Here is a 15,913-nt window from a genome sequence, read left to right as displayed (position 1 = left end):
GGGGGGTCTGTGGGCGTGCCCTCCACGGAGGTGTCTGAGGTGGACCTGGGGGATCACGAGATGGGCCGCTGCCCGGGCCCCCCGGCCACCCCGAGGGGCGAGGGTTTCGGAGAAGCGGCCTGTGAGGGCGACTCGGGGGACGGGTGTGGGGGATTCCCTCGAGGGTCGGGACCCCAGAGGCCCGCGCTCCGCGCCCGCCGTGGCCCGGGGTCCCTGAGGGGGCGGGGCCGCCCGCGCGGCCTGGGGCGCCCTGAGGTGAGCCCCGCGCGCCCCGAGCTGCCGCCGCCCCGCCGCCGCCCGGCGCTGCCCGCCACTCACCGCCTCGGCCTCCGTCGCCGCCGCCGCCGCCGCCGCCGCCGCCGCCCGGGCCTCCTCAGGCCACCACCGCCGTCGCCCCCTCTCCGGCCCGCGAGCTCCCCTCCCTCCTCCCGCACCGACCGCCGCCGCCGCCGCCGTAGCGCTGCGTCACCGCGCCGTGCGTCACCGCCCCGGCCACGCCCCGAGAGGACCGCCGCGCGCCGGCATTAGCTGACTCCGCGGTGACGAACGGCGCGCCCGCCAACGGGCGGCGAGGGCAGCCCGAAGGGCGGGAGGTGTGCACGGAGAAAGGCGGGGTCCCAGCGGAGAAGGGGGCCGCGGGGGTTGAACTAAGCCCACGAGGCCCGCCCTCCGCTCAGTGGCATTGGTCGGTTGCGCGGCTGACGGGCAGTCGGCCGGTGGGCGGGGGGAAAGGGCGGGGCGCGCGCGGCGTTGCCATGGGCAACGGGCCCGGCGGAGCCCTGGATTGGTCCTCCCGGCCCGCAGGGGGCAGTCTCGCGCGCGTCTACCTCAGCGGCCGCGAGCTAAGTCACAATTCCTGATTCTGGTGTTCAAGGCCTGGCTGTCCGCCCGCCTGCACCACCCAGCTCCAGGCTTGCGCCCGGCCACGCCCTGGCCGTCCGGGTTGCAAGTAGGCGCTCTGGCTCCTGGAGTCTCAGTTTTCCCACCGCAATTCTCTCTGAGCCTGTTGCTTCTTGTCTCAAATGGGAATAGGATTGAAAGAGACGATGCATATAAAGTGCTGGGCGCAAAGCAGGCCGTCAATAAATGGGAGTTGTTGCTCTGACTGTTGTATTCATTCTACACGCTGTCCTGGATGCCGTGAACTAAGCTGGCGGGGGGGGGGGGGGGGCTCACTCAGAAGGCTCCCAGGTGACAGAGGCGTGGTTGTTAGAGGAACCCAAAGAAAGGCAGTCGGAGTGGAAGGTAGAGTTCAAGGCAAGGAGTGATGGGAAATGAGCCACGGCCAGAAGTTTGGCCACTTGAGAGAGTTGGACTTGTCCGGAGGGCACTGAGGAGCCATGGAAGGGCTTCAAGCCAAAGAGTCAGTGGGGGTTTGGGAAGATGTCTCTGGCTTCTATATGGAGAATGGATTGGAGGAAATAGAACTGGAGCCAAGACTCCAGGGAGGCAGCTGGGGTAGGAGAGGGGCGTTTGCACCAGGGTGGGACTGTGGGAAGGGGAGGAGGAGTGGGTGGGAGGGATGGATGCCCAGGAGGCCCTGGGACTGGGTGGCCACAGAGGGGTAGGGAGGGAGAAGTCCAAGACGAGGCCCTTTGGCTAGAAGATTGGAGAGATTGCGGGCTTCCATGAGAAGGAGACCCAGAGGAGAAGCAGGTTAGGAAGATGCTGAGACCAGTGTGGGCCACCCAGCATCAGGGTTTAGGCGGCTCCACAACCCCTGTGTCGGGGGCTTAAGAGAGAAATTGGGGCTGGAAACCAAGATTTGAGGATGATCAAAGATGGTAGTTGAAGCTGTGCGAGTTAGTGACCTAGCTTGCGGAGGGTATGAAGGCTGAATGGAGACAAGAACCAGGCAGAACCCTGAGAAGTGGAGACACGTAAGGTTCGAGCAAAGGAATCGACACTTTCAATGAAGATTGAGAGAGGAGGAAGAAAACCAGGAAAACATGGCATCTCAGATGCTGTGAGGAAAGGCCATTTTATTTTATTTTATGAAGAACTTTTATTGAGATACAGTTAACATACAATAAACTGCATATTTTTAGAGTGTACTATTTGGTATCCCAATCTCCCAATTCATTTCCCCCCAACCCTACCTGCTAGGAAAGGCCATTTTAAAACAGAGTGGGGCGATATTACAAACCCCAAGCATTACCCCTTCCCTTTGAGCAACAACTTTCACACCATATAGCATGGTTGTGCTCCAAGGATGCTGGTTCATTTATTCATTCGATAATATTTCTTGAGTACCTGATATGTGCCAGGTACTACTCAAAGTGCTCAAAATTCAGCAATGAAGGAGGCAGGCAAAAATCCCTGTCTTCTCCAAGCTGACCTCCTAGCTGGGGGACAGAAACGAACAATAAATACTCACAATGTAACTTGGTAGTAAGTTCTATGGAGAAAAACAAAGTGAGCTAAGGGGGTGGAGAGATGGGGCAGCACTATTTTAGATGGGGAAAGGCATCTTTGATCAGGTGACAATTGAATAGACATCTGAAAGAGTGAAGGGGTGAACCATGAAGGAAGGAGGATTCCAGAAAGAGGAGCCAGCAAGTGCAAAGGCCATGTGGCAGGATCATTCACAGAACCAAAAAGGCTATTTGTGGCTGGAGAGGAGTGAGCAAAGAGGAGAGTATTGAAAGACAAGGTCCAAGAGGTAGTGGAGGAGGGGTGGTGGCAGATGATTTAGAGTTTTTAAGGCCACTACAAGGACTTTTGCTTTCACCCAAATAATACGATAATACAGGAGCCATGAGAGGGTTTTGAGAGGGCAGGTATGTCATCTGGCTTGTTTTTGTTTTGTTTTGTTTTTTGCCATGCCTCGTGGCATGCGGGATCTTAGTTCCCCTGACCAGGGATCCAACCTGTGCCTGCTGCAGTGGAAGCACAGAGTCCTAACCACTGGACCGCCAGGGAATTCCTGGCTTGGGTTTTATTAGGATGTCTCTGACAATCCTATGAAGAGTAGAGTGTGGGGACGGGGGCAGGAGCAGGGGAACAGTGAGGAGGCTGCTGTGAGATTTCAGGCAGAAGTTGAAAGTGGCAGGACCAGCATATGGGCTGTGGAGAAGGAGAAGTGGACCAGTTCTGGTTATATTTTGAGGTTCAGAGCTGACAAGTTCTGAGGTACATTGTCAGAGGAAAGAGACGGCTTAAGGGTGACTCTAAGACATCCAGGTGGAGATGTCACACTGGCAGTTGGATATAAGAGCCGAGAGTTCAGGGAGAAGCCCATGCTAGAGAAATAATTAGGGTATCCCCTTTGAAAACTAAGGTACTGATGCTATCAGGAACACGGGAAGGTGGATGAAAAGAGAAGGGGACTGAGGACTGAGCCCTGGGACACCTGACTGTTAAAATGAGGCTGACATATGATCGTACGATTCCACTCCTGGCGGATCCCACTCCTATGATCCAGAGAACTATAATTTGAAAAAATATATGCACTTCAATGTTCCTTGCAGCACTATTTACAATAGCCAAGACATGGAAATAACCTAAATGTCCTTCGACAGATGAATGGATGGACCTGGAGGTTATCATACTAAGTGAAATAGTAACTCAGAAAGAGAAAGACAAACACCATATTGTATTGCTTATATGTGGAATCTAAAATATGACACAAACTTATCTACAAAACAGAAACAGACACAAAGACATAGAGAACAGACCTGTGGTTGGAGGGGAGGGAAGAATTGGGAGTTTGGAATTAGCAGATGCAAGCTACTATATATAGAATGGGTAAATAGCAAAGTCCTCCTGTATAGCACAGGGAACTATATTCAATATCCTGTGATCAACCATAATGGAAAAGAATATGAGGGAATTCCCTGGCATCCAGTGGTTACGACTTCATGCTTTCATTGCTGAGGGTGTGGATTCAATCCCTGATCAGGGAACTAAGATCCTGCAAGCTGCGTGGTGTGGCCAAAAAAAAAAAAAGAAAGAAAAAAAAAAAAGAAAAACAAAGAATGCATATGTATATATAACTGAATCACTTTGCTATACAGTAGAAAATTAACACAACATTGTAAATCAACTCTACTTCAATAAAATACATTTTTTTAAAAAACTAGGCTGAGCAGGATCAGCCAGAAGAGCCAGAGGAAAAGCAAGCCAGGGTGGTGTCCCAGAAGCCAAAGGAAGAAAGTGTTGTGGGCACGGGGAGTGATGGATGGTATCAGATGCAGCCAACAGGTTGTGATAGATGAAGACTGAGAACTGACCATTAGGTCTAGCAACACAGAGGTCCTTGGTGGCTCTCTGACAAGGGTATGTCATTGGAGAGAGACAGGAGTGAGTCTGCTCGGAGAGAGTTGAAGAGCAATTTGGGAGGAAAAATTGCAGGCAGCGAGTGTGCACAATTCTTTCAAGAAGTCTTGCTGAAAAGGGAAGGAAATGAATGGGCAGTGGCTGGAAGGGAGATAAGGTTTTTAGTTTTTAAGATGGAAGACATAACGTGGCATGTAGGCTGACGGGAAAGATCCAGTGGAGATGAGGACATTGATGATGCAGGGAGAAGGAGAGTAGCTACAGCAATGCCCTTGAGGAGATGAGAGAGGGTGGGATCTGCCCACTGCTGTGGAGGGAAGTCTGCACAGTAGGCCACACATTGTAGGGCTGGGTCCTGTGAAAATTCTCTATTGTTTGCTTATATTTTCTCACAGAAATACACAGGGGTTTCTCATAAATTACTTCCCTTTTATTTCTCCTTTATATGACAGCTAGGACAGTATATTGATTTTGGGGTGGGTTTATGTGTATAAATAGGTTGCATTACCTAGGAATTTCGTTTCAGGATGGGGACGGGGAGGGGGCAATACAAAAAGCTCTTAATAAAAAAGGAGGTACTGGTCTGATAGGATTGAACACCATTGTTGTAGGGCCCATTATAAGGCCCATGAGGTTGAATAATTGAAGGAGAAAATTCACCATTACCTGGGAGCTGTGGAGTCTCCTCTCTCTCTCTGCCATTTCCCCATCAACCTAATAGGTGGCAGTTGACCAGCAAACATCTTTAAGCTCCCCTTTTCAGCTCTGGAATTAAAATATTCAAGATGGCAGGGGAGGGAGTGGGGGGAATCCAATCCAGGAAGCCTTCCTGGAGGAGGAGCTAAAGAGCTCATCATTCCATCATCAAAAAATCTACAAACAGTAAATACTGGAGAGGGTGTGGAGAAAAGGGAACCCTCCTACACACTGTTGGTGGGAATGTAAATTTGTACAACCATTATGGAGAACAGTATAGAAGTTTCCTTAAAAAACTAAATATAGGACTACCATATGATCCAGCAATCCCAGTCCTGGGCATAGATCCAGAGAAAACCATAATTTGAAAAGATACATACACCCCAATGTTCATTGCAGCACTGTTACAATAGCCAAGACATGGAAGCAACCTAAATATCCATTGACAGAGGAGAGGATAAAGAAGATGTGGTACATATATGCAACGGAATATTACTCAGCCATAAAAAAGAACAAAATAATGCCATTTGCGTCAACATGGACGGACCAAGAGATTATCATACTGAGTGAAGTAAGTCAGACAGAGAAAGACAAATATCATATGATATCGCTTATAGGTGGACTCTAAAAAAATGGTACAAACGAACCTATTTACAAAACAGAAATAGAGTCACAGATGTAGAGAACAAACTAATGGTTGGGGGGGGAAGAGGGGTAGGGATAAATTGGGAGATTGAGATTGACATATATACACTACTATATATAAAATAGATAACTAGGGACTTCCCTGATAGTCAAGTGGTTAAAACTTCACCTTCCAATGCAGGGGGTGCAGGTTCCATCCCTGCTTAGGAGGCTAGGATCCCACATGCTTCGGGGCCAAAAAACCAAAACATGAAACAGAAGCAATATTGTAACAAATTCAATAAAGACTTTAAAAATGGTCCACATGAAAAAAATCTTCAAAAAAATTTTAAAATAACTAAAAAATAACTAATAAGGATCTCCTGCATAGCACAGGGAACTCTACTCAATACTCTGTAATGGCCTATGTGGGAAAAGAATCTAAAAAAGAGTGTGTGTATATATATATATATATATATATATGTATAACTGATTCACTTTGCTGTACACGTGAAACTAACACAACATTGTAAATCTATACTCCAATAAAAATAAAAAAAGACAAAAAAAGAGCTCATCATTATCTACTATGTATTGAGTGTGTCCACCATGCTGGGAGATATGTGAAACTATTTTATCCTTATAACAGTCTTGGATCAGAGGGGTGAAGTTACTTAGCTAGGGCCACACAGCAAAGCCTGAGAGGTCCCAGCAGATGAGGGGAAGGAAGGAGGGGGAGGAGCCATCTGTGACAGTTGTCCCAGAATGGGCATAAACAGGATGTGGTGTTGGATGAAACCTTTCCTCTACCCCACACCCCGCCCCCTTTAGCCCTGGTCCCCACCCCTAGAAGACAACGGAACCCAGAAAAGAAGAGGCCTGTGGACAGAAAAGTCATGGTCGGAGCCAGGGTCATATGGGAAGGGCTAGGGGCTGGAGTGGGGCTGGGGCTGGGAGGACGCTGGGGTGAAGGGCAGGCTGTGGAAAGGAGGTCGAGGCTGGGGAAGAGAAACTGCAGTTCCGGGTTTAGTTCCAGGCAAGCAGATCCCTGGGCCACCCTGGGCGTTGCCCGAGGGCACCTGCCTAGAGGCCTGAGTCCAACCTCTGCTTTGCAAGGGGCAGCATCTGCCCTGAGGAAGAGGTGCCTTTTCCTAATGTTCACAAAGGCAATAGATGGGCTATTGGGCCCTCCTCTTCATTAGTAGATGGAGAAACTGAGATTTGGGGAAGGGCAGGGCTGAGGCCAGGTGACTCAGCTCTTACCGGGCTTCTCTGGCAGTCTGATTCCCTGGTGGTGTGTGAGGTGGACCCAGAGCTAAAGGAGAAGCTGAGGAAATTCCGCTTCCGAAAAGAGACGGACAATGCAGCCATAATAAGTGAGTGTTATCTCCCCTCCTGGAAGGACAGGGGGCAGGGACAAGCGTGGTGGGCTGGGCTAGTGCCACTGATGGGTGGGAGGGGTGTCTAATTCCTGGGTGCCCTCCCTCCTCAGTGAAGGTGGACAAAGACCGGCAGATGGTGGTGCTGGAGGAAGAATTTCAGGTGAGGCGCTGGAGGGATGGGACCTCCAAGAAGTGCAGGGTGGGACTGGGAGACCCAAGGGACTGTGGCTGGTGCCAAGAGCCTAGCATTTGAGGCCAGGGAGACCTGGAGGTCAAGTCCCAGCTTAGCTGTTGTCCTAGGGGAGAGACTTCACCTGTATGGGTCTCTGTTTCCTCATCTGTGAAATGGCAATAACAGTCCCTACCTCTTAGGATTATCTGTGGATTCAATGATTTAATCCTAGTAGTGGGTTTAGAAGAAAAGTGTCTTAACACCTCTGGGCTTCAGTTTGCTCCCCTGTAAAATGGGGATAATAATAGGACCTACCCCTCTGGGTTTTGGGAGGAGTCAGTGAATTAATCCGTGTTTGTTTCTTGGGCCAGTGCCTTGGCACACAGTAAGTATTCGTTTAATGGCAGTCTTTTTTTTTTCTCTCCTCCCCCACCTACACCCACAGAACATTTCTCCAGAGGAACTAAAAATGGAGTTGCCAGAGAGACAGCCCAGGTATCCTGGGGGAAGGTCAGGGCATGGGGAGGGGGGTGATGATGGGGATAAAGACTGAGGGACTGCTTGGGTTCCAGTCCTATTCATGGGCTCGGGATCTATGTCTTTGAAGTCAAGAGTTCCTATCCTAGGACTTTTGGTTTGTATACAAAAATTTTATTGCAGAATTTTGCACTAATAGTCATATGTGATGTTAGACTTTGCTTTTTTTGTGCAAACTTTGTCAGGTTTTGGTCTCAACATTGCACTTGCTTCATGTTTTTAAAAAATGTTAAGATTTCCTTATTTTTCAATGCTTGGGAACACGTTGAGTAGCAAAGGATTTATTTGACCTTTAATGACTGGGGAGAATCCTGTGTGAAGCCAGAGGAGCCTGGTGCTTTTTGTGCATGGAGGAGCTTTTTGACGCTTCTATGAAAACTGGCCTCTTTAGATTTTTCATCTCAACTGGGGTGAATTTTGGGTGCCCTAGGACTCGGAGCCTCAATCCCACACTCTAGACCTCAGCCAGGACCAGCATCCCAGGCATCTGATAAGTGCAGTCACACAGGACCCCGTACCCAGAAGGGAGCCTTGAACGCAGGGCTTGATGCTCTAAGGCCGCCTGCTGTCTTGAAATTCTTTATACTTTGATCTTTGAATCTGTTTTTTGTGTGAAATCTGATGGGACAATGGAGCATGTGCTGGGGGCTTGGAGCCTCCTTCAGCTCAGACCTCCAGCCCTGGATGGGTTCTCGGTACTCACTCCCTACGCCGCCCAGTGATGCCTGCTGCCCTCTGCCCCAGGCAGGGCGCCTGATTACAGAATCATGACAAGCTTCAGGGGGCCTGATTACCTGCATGACAAGTTCCAGGGTATGCCTGTGAGCATTTCCACTCCCTCTGTGAGTGTCCCCATGCCCGAGACAGCGTGACTTTAAATAGGAAACTTTAAAAGACCAAGATCAGTCTGGAGAGAGACTGCAGAAGAAAGGAAAACAGCCTTTTGCTGTGTTTATAACAAGGGGCCCTGCATTTTCATTTTGGTCTGGGCTTGGGAAATTATGTAGCTGGCCCTAGTCTAAGTCCCTGATTCTAGACCGCTGGACAGTAAAACATAGTGGTTGAGCACTTATAGTCTATCAGCCAACTTCCTGGGTTCAAATCTATCCACATAACATTGGGCAAGTGACTTCACCTCTCTGGGCCTCGATTTTCCCATCTGTAGTATGGTGATAATAATAGTACCTACATCCTAGGGTTGCTGTGAATCAAATAAGCACTTACTATTTTTTTTGTTTTTTTTGGCTGTGACACTTGGCATGTGGGATCTTCCATGACTCCTGCAGTGGAAGATCGGGGTCTTAACCACTGGACCATCGGGGAAGTCCCTAAGCCATTTTTTCTTAAAAAAATTTTTGTATATAGAGATACATTTGACATATTATATTACTTTCAGGTGTACAACATAATGATTTGACATTTGTATGCACTGTATTACAAAATGTTCACCATGATAATCTAGTTAACATCTGTCACCATACATAGTTCTAAAAAAATTTTTTTTCTTATGATGAGGACTTTTAATATTTACTCTTTTAGCAACTATCAAATGTACAATACAGCATTGTTAACTACACTTACCATTGCTGTACATCACATCTCTAGGACTTATTTAAAATAAATAACTAGAAATGAAATAAAATAACTGGAAGTTTGTACTTTTTGACTCCCTTCACCCATTTCGCCCACCCCCACCTTTGGCAATCGCTAATCTGTATTTATGAACTTGGTGGTTTGTTTCTTTGTTTTTATTTTTTAAATTACACTATAAGTGAGATCATGACATTTATCTTTCTGTCTGACTTATTTCACTTAGTGTAATGCCGTCAAGATCCATCCATATTGCAAACAGCAAGATTTTGTTCTTTTTTATGGCTGAATAGTATTCCATTGTGTGTGTGTGTGTGTGTGTGTGTGTACACCACATCTTCTTTCCATTCATCCATCAATGGACACTTAGGTTTTTTCCATATCTTGGCTATTATAAATAATGCTGCAATAAACATGGGGGTATATATATCTCTCCAAATTATTATTTTCACTTTCTTTGATGAATACCTAGCAATGGAATTGCTAGATCATATGGTAGTTCTATTTAGCATTTACTATTATTATTTTTTAAATCACTTATTATTTTTCAGTAGTACCCTGGGTCTCAGTTGTTAACCCTATGTTCTGAAACTCAGGCAAGATTTCAAGGTTGTGGGCTCAGGTAATGGGCACTGGGTCTGGGCTCCAGGCCAAGTCTTGAGTTTGAATTCCCTTTTGTTGCTGTAGGTTCGTGGTTTACAGCTACAAGTACGTGCACGCTGATGGCCGAGTGTCCTACCCCTTGTGTTTCATCTTCTCCAGCCCCGTGGGTGAGATACAGCTCTACTCATCCTGAGAGGGAGGTCTTAGATTCTGTGTAGGGGGTGTGTAATTGTCTGAGTGCAAGTGTGTGTGCGTGCGTGTGACTGGTGATTGTGTGTGTAACTGTGTGCATGTGTGTAGGGGCCTGTGTGACAGTGTGGTGTGTGTGGTGTGTGAGTGCTGAGAGGGCAGTGGGGTGGAGGTGGGGGCGTAGAGCCCCCATCCTCCTTAGTCCTGAGGCGTATAAGCAAACTCACCTCTTCCTTTTATCTAGAAACCCCTATCTGGCCCCTAAACCATCTCCAGGCACCCTAGAATAACTTCAAGCTCCAAACAAACCTGAAGGCTCTGACTATAGCCTCCAGGGACCTCCTTAGAACAGTTCCTGGGACTCTTGGAAAACTCCAGGGCCGGCAGGACATTACTAGGCCTTAGAGAACACTCTGGCATCCCCCAGTTATGCTTCCTTCTCCTATTTTCTGCACAGGCTGCAAGCCTGAACAACAGATGATGTATGCAGGGAGCAAAAACAGGCTGGTGCAGACAGCAGAGCTCACAAAGGTCTGGGCCTGGGGCTGAGGCTCCTGAGTGTGAGGGAGGAGGGGGCTGGAGGCCAGGACTCCTGGTCTCAGGGAGGAGGGGGCTGGGGATCTGGGTTCCTGGGTCTGAAGGAGGAGGGGGCCAGAGTCCTCACTCTTTCAGTTCCTGAGTGGATTATAATACTGAGTCCTCTCTCTGCCCAGGTGTTTGAAATCCGCACCACTGATGACCTCACCGAGGCTTGGCTCCAAGAGAAGTTGTCTTTCTTTCGTTGACCCTTAGGACGTGAACATCTGAGATCTTAAAGAAATTAAAATGGAAGAACTCTGAGACCTTCAGTTCTGGCTCAGTTTCTGTTCCGCATTGTGGGCACTCGGTGGCAGTGCTGCAGTACCAGCCTTTGGCCAGTAGAGGGCAGGCAGATCCAGTGGACGCCTGCTGAGTCCTGGGAGTAAAAGTACCTGTTCCTCTGAAAGAAAGCTAGGGGTCTGTAGGGTTTCCTAGGGAGAAATGAGGGGGCCTGGTCTCCTAGAGGAATTGGGGGGAATAGCTGAATCTGTGGAGGGGCCACTCCCAAGGGGAACAAGAACACCTGGGTCCCTAAGAGTAAAGGAGGCAGTGTGCCTTTCTCCCCACTTCTCACCTTCCCATGCTAGCAGGCAGTAGCTTGAACTTATGCTAATTTTCTCAGTGAGCCCCCAGGCAGGAAGATTTTAAAAGCAGAAAAGTTGTTGAAGTTGTTACAAAAGTCAAATATAATAGCTTCAGGGGCTGGGGAGTTGCTGGCGGTGGGTGATTTGTGCGGTTGGGTAGGCCTGAGGGCCCAGATCTGGGAAAGATGAAGAGGATCCAGGGCTCTCAGTGGACCATTGAGGAGTAATGAGGTTGAGGAGGTAGGAAAGGGATACTGCCTGCGCCTGTCTGGAGATTCTTCTCTCTTTCTGTCATGTCTGGGCATTTGACCCTCTCAAGCGTTCTGTTTTGGAGGGACATTTATTGCGCACCCACAGTGTACCAGGCTCTGAGGATTCTGAGATGGGCAGTTCTTCACAGAGTTCAATCATTCTGGCTCTCTCTGCCTCTCCTCCAGGTCTCTGATTGTTTCCCTCTCTGTCCGTAGATTCAGGGACCTGGGAACTCCCTCCCCCCACCCCCTTCCAGGTTCCCAGGTGAGAGGTGGCTGTTTCCATGGTAATAATGACAGGGTGACCTTGGGCCCTGGCTGCCCCTCCCCCAGCCCTGTCGTTCCTGGGGGAGGGTGCACAAGCCCAGCTCCAACCCTTCCCTCCCAGCCTTAACACCCCATGCCCTCATCACCCCACTCTTGCCGCCTTGTCTCTGATCAGGACAAGCCCTTTGCATGAGGGATTCAGGATACAATCATGCTACACTGGGCCATAGAGAGATCCCCACTGCCCTCAATTTTTTGCGGGGGAGGGTTGGATTGAGCACCTCTCCTCTCTTTCGCCCACGCTGGTACCCCCACCCCATTTCTCTGCTAGGGATGTCTCTACACGTCCCTCTGCACAACGTCAGTCCCTGGTGGCTAGAGATGAGGGAATAGGAGGGGTCATTCAACGAAGAGGTTAAGCAACTCCTGGTCTGCAGGGATCAGAGAGGCAAAAAGACTTGTCCAAGGTCATGAACTTACAGGATCAAATGCATAATAATAGCTAAGTCTTTGACTGAGGGCTTCCTATGTGCCAGGTACTTCTATAAGCACTTTACAGGTATTAACTAATTTTATTCCTACAATAACCTGTGAAAAAGGGACCATTATTATCTCCGATTTACAAATGAAGAAACTGAGGCACATAAGTCAAAAATAGTTGCCCAAAGCCACACAACTAGTGTACAATTAGAACTTTAACCCAAAGCGCTCCTGTGGTTAGTGGCCACTCCCTCTCTTAGGCAAGGGATTCAGGGAACTCCCTCCTGCTGCTCTACCTCCTGCGTCTCCCCCTACTACCCCCCACACCATAACTGAACTTCTGTCTGCCTCCAGGTTCATGATTGCAAACGATCCAATCAGAAAGAGGCATGTACAAGAACTTGCCCAATCAGGAGCAGGGAGTTTGGAAAGCAGGGACCAATCAGAGAGGGTGACTCTGAAGTGCAGTCCAATGCAGAGTAGGTTTGACTAGAGAGCTTTGGAGGGACCAATCAGGAAGTCAGAACAGAATACCGCTGTACAATGAAAAGTGGGCACAATGGGGCGTGGCTCCTGGTTTGGGGCCACGCCTTTGAGGGGTGGTACAAACTGGAAACCACCCCTTCTCTTTCCACCAACCTCCCCTCTAGGTTCCCAAAGATCCAGGTTCCCTAGGCTTTCCCTGGGGCACTTCTCCCTGCTAACCTTGAATGTGAGCAGGGCTTATGTGGAACAGGTGAAGACTGGACTTTAGGTCGGAGCTGAGAATGGGATACCCAAACTAGGCCTGAAAGGCCAGTGCCTAGAGTGAAAGCTTGAGGCTTTTGGAGTGGAGCCTAAGGTGGAGGGCTGGGGCTAGGGCGGAGGAGTGGGGCTTCGGTGCGGGCGGGGCCCAGACTGAAGAAATATGAATATTTCAAATTTTAGGATGGTGTCTAAGGTAAAGGGGTGGGGCTTGGGCTGTGAGGATGGGACCTAGGCTTGAGGGGCGTTTATTTGTTTAGGTCTGATGGCGCAGGAATTTTGCCGTGGATGGGGCCTTAGAGACAGAGGATGGAGCCTGTGCTTGAAGGGCAGGGCCTAAATTGTAGCAGAATTAGATTGGATCTCTCTTAGCTGGTCTGGGTCAGGAGTTAGGGCCCCAGGGAAATAATCACACTAGCTGCTTTCAGCCGTGGTCCTCTTTTTCAGGCCAACTCACATTCCCTGACCTCATGGGGCATTCTCCTGCTTCTGGGGTATATTCCTCCCCTTCCAGTGACCCCAGGGTGGGAGATCCTGTTTATTTCTGTGTGTGGGCTCTGCAGTGAGTCTGCAGCGGATCTAGCTCCCGGGCCCTCTCCTAAGAGAATTTCAGGAACATATGTTTACTGAGTACCTACTGGGTGCCAATGACTATTCTGGACACTGGAGAAAACTGGTGCGGATGCCATTTCCCTTGGGTGGCTTACATTTCAATGACTAGACAAGCAATAAATAAATAAGTAAACAGTAAATAGATAAACAAACAAGCAAACAAGAGTATTACCAAGAGTGATAGGGCTATGAAGGAAATAAAATGAGGTGATGGAATGTCAGAAATGGTGGGACCCGTCTGAGTTTTTTTCGTTGCCTCTTTAGTCTCTAGAAGAGTCCTCTGGTTTTTTCCCGGCCAACATTTATCATGAAAAATTTCAAACATGCAGCAAAGTTGAAATAATTTTACAGTGAACACCCATATATCCACCACCTAGATTCTACCATTAACTTCTTTTTTTTTTTGCCACGCCATGCGGCATGTGGGATTGTAGTTCCCCTACCAGGGATTGAACCCGTACCCCCACCCCCTGCATTGGAAGTGCAGAGTACTAAGCACTGGATCGCCAGGGAAGTCCCTACCATTAATGTTTTGACTGTACTTGCTTTATCACATAGCCATCCATCTATCCATCCATTAATCCATTTTTATTTTTAAAGTAATTTCAAAGTAATCTGCAGATATCAGGACAGTTGGCGGTGGGGACGTAAATTGATCATGGGAAAGGAAGGCCTCTCTGAAGAGATTACATTCAATTTAAGAACTGAATGAAAAGAAGGAAACAGCCATGGAAGGTGACAACAGTGCAAAGGCCAAGGGGCTGGAATGAGGCGCTATGTTGGAAGAAAAGCAAATTCATTATTGAGGCTGGAAGACAAGAGTGCTCAGGGATGAGGTCAAGAGGTAGGCAGGGGCCAGAGCTCACAGGGCCAGATATGCTCTGTAAGTGAGGCTCTCTGCCTGGACTCAGGCTCTTTGTTCCTCCACCTCTGCGTACCTCTGTCTCTTATTATTATCTTCTCACCCTCCCCTTTTCCACTCCCATCCATCCCAGGCCTGCCATCACTCTCTTTCCCCTTTGCCTCCACCTTGTTCTGCCATTTACTATCTGTGTGACCTTAGGCAAGTGACTAAACCTCTCTGTGGCTCAATTTTCCTCATCTGTAAAATGGGGCTAGTAATGTGGCCTCCTCATCTGGCTGCTGTGAAGAGTGAATGAAGTTGTATATGTGAAGCCCTTAGATCCATTCCTGGCACATAGTAGTGTTGGACACGTGTCCACTTTTGCTGTTGTTATTATTCTTCCTCATCTGTCCTCCTAGCTATAGTCCCCCATGTCCCAGCAGGGAGTACCAGGGTGAGGTGGGGATGGTGCCTGGGTGGCTGTGGTGATGCTGGTGGTGATGGTGAAATCTAGAGACTATGAAGTGGGGTGGGGTTGTGAGTGTCCCCAGGGGTATCTAATGCTTGTGAGTGTCTCGGTAAAGGGAGGTTCACTAGAGGGAAGCTCTGCGGAGATGTCCATGATCTGGGAGGGGGCTGGGGGTGGGCAGGGCAGATTCCATGTGATGACGTGGCTAGGAAGTATTTAGGGAAGGGGTTTAGGAGAAGATCTTAGAATACATATGGGATCCAAAATGGGGGGGATTTGGGCCACCAGGACCCTGGGGGATTGCAATAAGACAGATTTTGAGGGAAAGACTTGCTGGGTTTAGAGGCCAGTGAATATCTCAAAGACAGGAGGAGAGTGGCCTGAGATACTCAGTGCGAGAGGGGCTGGGGCTCAGCTATTCAGTAGGAGTTGGGAAAAGGGGTCTGAACAAGGAAGGAACGAGGAATTTTGGGCTCCACAGAAGTCACAAGGTGGGGGAAGGGCCTGCAGGGTTCAAGAGAGAATAGGAACAGGGAGGAGGCAGGGTCCTCAGGAGGGCAGTACTGATGGGGAGGATGATCAAGAATCTGGGGCAAATTGGACATTTTGGAAACCAAGGGGTGCCTTGGAGGTGAGGATGGTCTGAGACTTAATGAGGGTAATCGTGAAAGTTTAGGGTCTCCCATGGGGTTAAGAGACATATTTGGGCCCCCCTAGAAGTTTAGACATGGTCTGGAGTTCCTAACGGGGGCCAGGGAATGGTTTGAGGTTGAGAGGGTAGAAGGACAGAGGGTCTCCAGGAAGGAGTGGGATATGCTCTGTGGTCCTGAGTGGCTGTAGAACATGGTTTGGGTCCCCAAAGGGAGTAAGGCATGATCTGGGATCTCCCTAGATGTTGACATATGGTCTGAATCCTCTCTGGATGTCGGGGTGTGATCTCAGGTCCCTGAGGGATGGGATGTGGTCTGGGGTCCACCTGAATGTTGGGGTGTGACTTAGGGTCCCTGCTGGG

At 49.0% G+C, this 15,913-nt stretch overlaps 2 protein-coding genes across 5 annotated transcripts in view; one reads left to right on the top strand and one right to left on the bottom strand.

The window, feature by feature from the left end:
• Positions 1 to 399, bottom strand: part of SAMD4B (sterile alpha motif domain containing 4B) — a 37,743-nt gene extending 37,344 nt beyond the window's left edge. For all 4 annotated transcript variants that reach the window (XM_057713228.1, XM_057713233.1, XM_057713230.1 and 1 more), the window contains exon 1: positions 319 to 399. The gene's annotated coding sequence lies outside the window, so the exon portion shown is untranslated. The remainder of the gene's footprint in view (positions 1 to 318) is intronic.
• Positions 400 to 6,429: 6,030 nt separating this feature from the next.
• Positions 6,430 to 10,912, top strand: GMFG (glia maturation factor gamma). Its single transcript, XM_057712648.1, has 7 exons — positions 6,430 to 6,497; positions 6,878 to 6,974; positions 7,091 to 7,140; positions 7,598 to 7,647; positions 9,967 to 10,049; positions 10,529 to 10,602; positions 10,785 to 10,912. Exons 1-7 carry the CDS (start codon positions 6,495 to 6,497, stop codon positions 10,854 to 10,856), a joined length of 429 nt encoding a protein of 142 aa, XP_057568631.1. The 5' UTR covers positions 6,430 to 6,494; the 3' UTR covers positions 10,857 to 10,912.
• The last annotated feature ends 5,001 nt before the right edge of the window (positions 10,913 to 15,913 follow it).

Source organism: Hippopotamus amphibius, chromosome 16 (genome assembly GCF_030028045.1).
Source record: "Hippopotamus amphibius kiboko isolate mHipAmp2 chromosome 16, mHipAmp2.hap2, whole genome shotgun sequence".
Taxonomy (NCBI): domain Eukaryota; kingdom Metazoa; phylum Chordata; class Mammalia; order Artiodactyla; family Hippopotamidae; genus Hippopotamus; species Hippopotamus amphibius.
The sequence above is the reverse complement of the archived record's forward strand: the minus strand, read 5'-3'. Positions and strand labels throughout refer to the sequence as shown.